This window comes from Cydia pomonella, chromosome 22 (genome assembly GCF_033807575.1).
Source record: "Cydia pomonella isolate Wapato2018A chromosome 22, ilCydPomo1, whole genome shotgun sequence".
Classification (NCBI taxonomy): domain Eukaryota; kingdom Metazoa; phylum Arthropoda; class Insecta; order Lepidoptera; family Tortricidae; genus Cydia; species Cydia pomonella.
The window spans coordinates 8,180,150-8,187,562 of record NC_084724.1 but is presented as its reverse complement, the minus strand read 5'-3'; the positions used below and the strand labels follow the sequence as shown (position 1 = coordinate 8,187,562).

General features: G+C 41.3%; 1 protein-coding gene across 1 annotated transcript; it reads left to right on the top strand.

Annotated features, from left to right (window-relative positions):
• The first annotated feature begins 984 nt into the window (after window positions 1-984).
• Window positions 985-6,091, top strand: LOC133530366 (uncharacterized). The gene is made up of 10 exons (XM_061868276.1): window positions 985-1,088; window positions 1,162-1,332; window positions 1,673-1,750; window positions 2,063-2,204; window positions 2,677-2,908; window positions 3,591-3,780; window positions 4,285-4,384; window positions 4,796-4,930; window positions 5,480-5,601; window positions 5,907-6,091. Exons 1-10 carry the CDS (start codon window positions 1,029-1,031, stop codon window positions 6,066-6,068), a joined length of 1,392 nt encoding a protein of 463 aa, XP_061724260.1. The 5' UTR covers window positions 985-1,028; the 3' UTR covers window positions 6,069-6,091.
• Window positions 6,092-7,413: the final 1,322 nt, after the last annotated feature.

Sequence of the window (7,413 nt, the reverse complement as noted above, 5' to 3'; positions counted from 1 at the left end):
TTTTATGCTTGGCAACATTAGCGCTACCACGGACCAAACTTAATTCGGAATTGTTTATGGGGTATTGTGATTTAAATCTGAAATATATGAAATGTTGAGAAAGTTTCACTATTTTCACTGCAGCACCATCGGCGTGGTGATTAACCCATTGGATTAATTATCGGTCGGTGACGTAAGAGATCGTCACTTTTCTTTTGGCCTCACTACGCCCTGTCAACAACTCCCGCATAATTTAAAGAATAATATGCCCACCAAACAGTGGATTTCGCCGTTCGTTTCATAATTATTTAGTTCGGTTATTAAAAATGTAGACTTAAAAATTACTTCGTTTCGCATAAGTATGGGTAACTACCTATAACGCCGTATTTCCAGCACAATAAATATTAAATAACATTTCCTTGGTATAATTTTTATAAAGGTACAAAAGACGAACAATAGTTAATTCTTTTACAAGTTTTTGTTTATCCCTTGAGCTAATATTGATATATGTACAACAGAAAAACTATAAACTATAACAAATATAAATATTGATTGATTGATTGATAAAATTTAACCATGAGCGCAACGAGTAGTTCTAAAAGTAGAATCTTGAGCGTTGCGAGGGTTTCAAAGTACAAGAGTTAAACAAACTTCGCTACCGAGTGAATCACAAAATCGTTCACCACATCAACGCCAATTAAATACTAACTGTATGAAAACATTACAATTAAAATCTCAATTAACGCTATTAGGTAGGTAAATTTAGTCTTTCTAAATCATAAAAAGTAAGATTCACAAGCCAACATGAGGAAACACATTAAAATTGGCATTAAATTTTATTTTCAAGTTTTTGAAGAATAAAGGAAAGCCGTAACTAGCTGGTTTGGTGAAAAACATTACCCTGCTTTCGTCATTTTGGTAAAAACAAATAGTTACACCTAGTTGCAATTAGCTACAAGAAATAACTTTGATTTCTTAATGGGTTGTTAAAATGGCAATTAAAAATAACAAGGGCACTTTCCTTTCATTCTCAATCTGGCGTAGGTACTATGGCCGAGACTGGCAGGGTGTTTAGTTTTATTTTACTTTTACAATGTTTTATGAATGCGGTAAGTAAGCGATATCAATATATTGAAACTGAAAACGGGGTACAAAGAGTCCAGACTATGTTCTTTATTTCAGTTGGGCTACGACCCGAAGAACCACCCATGCTGCCAAGAACCAGGTCAGAACGTCACACTGGCCATGATAATCGATGCCTTCGAGATCTACGGACATGATCCTACGGACAAATTGGATCATTTAGCGCACTACCAGCTGCAAATGATGAAGATTAAACGCGCGCCTGATCAGGTAGGGTTTTGTGATTTTCATACCTACCTGAACCCTTCCTAATCCTAACTTACTAGGTCTCCGCTCCACCCATTCGTCTGTCTATCAGGGGTATCGGGGACTGTATATCATGATTCATGAATCTTAATTGGAACACATAAAATTTCCAGAAAATGGGTATTTCTATATTACCACTAGGTAAGTATAAGAAGAAGTCCTTATAGTCCTTGATAAAATTGCACAATGCACCGATACTGCATTGTGTCTTGCACAACCTTAAAGTTTTTCGTTTGTGGAGACGAAGAACATCTATGGAACAAAGAAGTACAATTTGTTAAAGATTTTTCTCTATTGTTTGCAGTACATGATCAATGAGCTAGTGCACATCGCGGTGGATCATCTCGGCAGGTTCATCCACATGCACGTCAAGGAGCTGAAGGTAATTGGCCATTAACAGACCTTATTTCGTTGTATTAAAATTCATGAATGGATTGTTATAAAATTAGCTAAACACGTAGACATACTCTAAGCATGTGCTTGCTATCCTGCTCCCTTCCTTCCGTGCCTCTTCCCATTATTTGGGGTCGGCCCCCTCGTTCTCAAGCGCCAGGCCGGTCGATCCTGGGTTGTCTCTTTGTTCAACTGGGTTTGTTTCAAATATAAGACCGGCTCATACTGTATTTCAAAGCTTTGGACTTCTTGCAGAATGACAAGTGATTTGATTATCTGCTTGGCTGGACATTGTTTGCAGGTACTCCTAATAGCGCTGGAAGATGCGATAGATAATATGCTGACGATGTACGACAACCACAACGCCATTAAGACGGAGCGCGTGGCCACCTACAACGCAGCTGCGGGTGGCGCCGTGCCTTCAGAGTTTTATCTTAGCCAAGGTGCCTTTTATTTATACCATCACTGCCTAATGTTCGTCATAAGTTCATAACTGAGGGTGGAGACATCCACGCGGAATCAATTTCTTCCTTGGCAACGTGAAGCTGGTTTAATGTCAAAAGTCAAGCGGGTCAAACCACCTTGTTCGCCTTCTTTAATGTCAACCGTCTATTTTTCATAACCCGACGACCAAGGCTAATAAAACAGATAACGCAAGAATCTCCAAAAATATCACATACGAGCTGACAGACGGCCTTACCCTATTCACTTATTGCACCCTCTAGAGCTCCGAAAGTTTTTGGGTATCCGAAACCCGTCCGGTTCGATGAGTTTATTATGCATCAATGTATATGGTCTATAAATGTCTAAAGATACGTCAACATCTGGCTAATGCGTCTGTTTGCGGATGGTTCCCGTGTTGGGCTTTATTTACCTTCAACCACGCGTCTTATCACCAAAAGAACTTCGTTGCAGAGTACTACTGCGGGCGCAACGTGTACATCTTTGTATCGGAGCTGTACAGCGACATCTACAACATGGGGCGCGGGCCGGCGCCCTACTGCAAGGGCCGCGGCTTCCACTTCCTCGGCTTCGTGCACTTTATGGATGACAACAAGTATTATCTCGAGGAGGACGCCAACTTGGCCTTTGCTACCGATAATTATTTGCATGGGCTTGAGTGTCATCTTCAAGTATGCATCTACAGGTGAAGATACCAAGTTATTAAGTTTTCTCGAAAAAGAATTGGAAGTTTTTTTTAAAGTTCTTGTAAAAGTTTCTAATACGGACCTAAAGAAACTTGGCTGAGGACCGCGAAAACAAGCGTCTACTCCACCGACAAGAGGCTTGCTCTTAAATTATCATGATGATGATGAAAAGTCTCCTGTAAAGGTCCTCTAACGCACTACAACGCCAAAACTGGGTCCATTCTTAGAAGCAGATTAGTCCGAATCATAGATCTCGATGCGCAATGATACATGCATAGAGGGGCGTACCTAACTATATAAAACCGGACTACTGGTACCATTTCATTGACTGCAGGCAACGTTCTTAAAGCCAGTACTTAATCCATTTTAAAAATTCATAAATTCGGAAGAAGGCTGCCTTTCGCGTGATGACGCATCGCACTATTTCCAATTTAAGACGCCAATGTAGGCTTAGCATTGGAGCACCGTGAAAGTAGGTAAACTCTAACCGTCTCTCTCTAATTAATACAGTTAGAAAAAGTTGGATCTGATGTGTAGTCTATCTCGCATGCGAGACACTGTCTTAGCGGTCCTGTACTTAAGCCCACTGGTTCGTGTCGTAAGATTCGTCCACTGGAAAAATCATGAGGTTGACTATATATGCGTGAGTGATAGAGAAACAATAACGTTTAAACTTTTCAGGTTCCCGTTCAAGAAGAGCTTGCAGCACGTCCGCGATGTGGTAACGCTGCCCAAGGCGCTGGTGAAGTGTGGCACGGAGGTGTACAAGCTGCCGCCGCTCACCGCCGCCTCCTGCATCATCACATCCGGCTCCTTCATCCTCGACTTCAACGTACAGGGCATACGGTTCCGCCATTACGACTACATGCTAGTAAGTAAAGGGTTCCCAAGCATATTGACAATTGCTTGTTGAATTACCTTGAGGATTTTGGGGCATTTGATGGGTAAATCATAATGGTTCATGTCATCATGTACGCTTTTATGTGTGTATAATTATGATACTCCCGAAAACTACATCAGGCCGCGTAGCCAACGTGCCAATCGTTAACGCTCCGTAGCGTATCGTAGTCATCTTTCTCTATCACTCTTCCATATTAGTGCGACAGTGACAGTTGCGTTTCATTCGCTACGGAGCGTTAACGATCGAGCGATGTAAGTCGCAACCAAAAATAACACTCCATAGGATACTTTCCGGTACAGAAGGGACATTGTTTGCTTTCCTGATTGTGTAAAACTCATATACTTTCGGTTAGGCTGCTCAAAAACGGAATACAACGAAGTACACTTTTACTATTCCAATATGGGAGTATCCGGTTCGAAGGACCACTAAATAAATAAAAACATTCAAACACAAACATCTTGTTGATTTGTCCAGTTCCTACCGAACGGGCAGGCGTACTACACGAAGGAAAAGTATACTCCTCTCTTCTGCGACCACCACGTGTGCGAATGGAACAACACCAACTTTTATGGAGGTAACGACGAACATTTTTTACGTGAACATTAAGTTAGTTACATAAGGAATTGAAAGTGCTTTTTTATTTGGCGCTCCATCATTTTGTTCTAAGCGGTTATGGAAATAATATACCTGGAGAGACAGCCAAGTGCTAATCGTTTATAGCAGGGGTCTCCAAATCACGGCCCGCGAGGCGTTCCAATCCGGCCCGCGGACACCCAATGCGACAGCCCACGTTCACCAGGAAGTTGCCTATCGGATCCCAGGCTTCAGGGGTTCAAAATTCAGCGCGCTACGTATTTAAGTGTCTGTGCGTATGTGTGTTTATTCGTGTCATTTAAAATAATTAATAATATGTAGAATCTCATGGGAGTTTTATATTGATGTTAATCAATATTTTTTAATAATATATTTATCTTTTCAAAACTAGGTCCTTTCACGATCCCAGGAGACCCTGGCACTGGTCTATCACCCATACCACCATGGTTGGAATCCAGCACGCTACCCCCCAGCGCTGGTACCACTCCAAGTGGTGACCACGCTTTTGACACCAGCAACGTTACGTGTAAGTCCACCATCATATATCTCATTATCCTCAGGTGCTGCTTTAGGGCCCAGGGTTTAGCGAGCCCTCAGAGTGGATATGCCCTACCCTAATTTAGCTAACCTACCACCATCCTAGGGTCCAAGCCAACCTCGTTTGCAAGTCAGTGCATCTGTTATAGGTACAACGGAGAAGATTCGGGGACCGGTTTTTTCCTTAGACTTAGTAATCATGGAAGTCACTTCAGTAAAAGTGACAACCGTATTACCGTACATAACCAAAAAAGGATTTTTCCTGACATGTCTAGAGTGTGAACAAAACTCCTTATGAGGCAATAAAGTTATCTAATTAAAACTATTCGCTCCTTTTTTTCCACCAACTGCATTCACTTTCCATTCAGTGGGAACGAGTAAGTTTTCTAATATGGCTAACTGAACTCAAGTCAAATTCAGTATATAACTGCATCCGAGGAAATCATAGTTTTTTGTGCTTGATTAATTGTGACTATTTGTTTCTTTAACTGTATTATTCAAGTACTAACTTATTTATATTTACTCATGTCTTGTGTAGATTCTCTAGATGGATGCTGGTTCATGTTCCCTCCGAACTACGGGTCAATCGCGGGCATCAGCTACCTGGACCCGCTCACCATCAACGAGTACCGGTTCACGTGCCAGGGCTCCGGCAACAAGGTACCCGTGTACTCAGCTAGCTTCAGCAGTACGATGATAATTAATATAGCCTTAGTCGGCTCAAACTAGCTGCAAGGGAAATCAGTCGTTGAACAAGTAAAAGTTCAAGCAGCAACACAGAAGGAATGTTAGCAGCAGCGTCTAGCATCGAACATGGTTCGAGGGTTGATGGTATGGTCAGAGAGAATTATTACATTATTATCTATTGAAATTGATATCTTAGTTTCAGTTTACCCTTCAGGATCTACGAGGTATAATTATATTTGTTCTTGTGTTGGCTAAGACTAAAAGATATTTCATTCCAGGGTCTATACTGGTACCCGCAATGGATGGGCGCGCCGCCGCACCACCCGTATCCGCATGCAGGCGACATGCCCAAGCACGAAGAGGGCGGCGGAGACACCTTCTACCCCCACCAACAAGGGCCACAACCTCCCCCCCTTATTGTTCCAAGACTCGCTGATTAGATATAGACCTACAATATTTTTAATATCTTGTTTTATTCACCTACTCCCACGCCTAAGCCCACTTTCAATTAATATTACTTAGAGAAATTCTGTCAGATTTTAGTTTGTTAGCATCACCATATGAGCTAATAGACGTCTACTACTAAACTTAAGCCTCAAAGATCCCACGAACAGACAAGAAACAACACGAAGAAAACAATGGTTTTTGAGTAGATCCTTGGGTCACCATGGTGAAAGCCTTTCCTTTCAGTATTTCGTGGTCACTCTTAAGAACCTTTCTGCCAAACTTATCGGTTGAATTGCAGTTCAATCTAGGAGCAATATGGCGATATCCCCACCACGAAAATGGTGGCGACAAAACCCGAAGCTCCCACCGCTTATCGTGTCACGGCTCGCCGATTAAATACGAATAATTTCATACCAAAGTAGAGCCAGACCAAGAGAAGTCTGCAACGATTTTGATAGCAGTGCTATTTATACGTCATGATGTCAAAGAACTTTGACGTTTAAAATAACACTTACACTGCGTGTACTATCAAAATCGTTGCAGACTTGTCTTGGTCTGACTCTAAAGGAGCCCCTGATTACGATATCGGTCAGCCAGCTATTCACAAAAGCTGACAATCTTGAATATCTGACAGACCGATATCGTCCGGCGAACTGGTATTCAGTGGGCCCCTTAAATAATTTAAATTGTAGGTAGAAAGATTGTACTGAGGATGTGCGATTGTGAGAAGGTCACGCCCTAGTTTTTTTTTGCCTGTGGCAACCTGCCTGTAATGAGCTCCATCATTTGATACATGGGTCAAGTTCTGTCAGTTGTAGAGATTTCCAAAAGGTCCAAGATCCATAAGGGATTAAAAGATGACCATATTTCCACTCCATACAACTCGATTTCCACCGGCTTGCCTAAAATTTCTTGCTTCATATACCAAACTTAAAATCATCATTAAAATTAAAAATTTATCCATAATGGAAACATTACATTACCTTGCAATTGATAACATGATTTACTAAAGCTTCACTTCACAATAGATTTTTCAACTAATCATAGCGGGCGCGCGAATTGAACCTACTCAACTCTAAGTTTCACTATTCATTGATGAGCCACCACACAGTTGCAAAAATTCACGCACACACGCTCATAAACTCAGCTATGGAGAGTCCACGTAAGAGAGCTTAACCGTAACTCGGTCCTGCGTCGAGTTATTCATTTGAATAAAAACCTTAAATCTAATGGCTATAAGGTTTAAAGGCAAAATCTTTTAGGTCAAATACATAAAATATGTAATATGTACCTATGCATAGGGCTGTATCACAAAATAATTAACTAAAAAGGCAAATA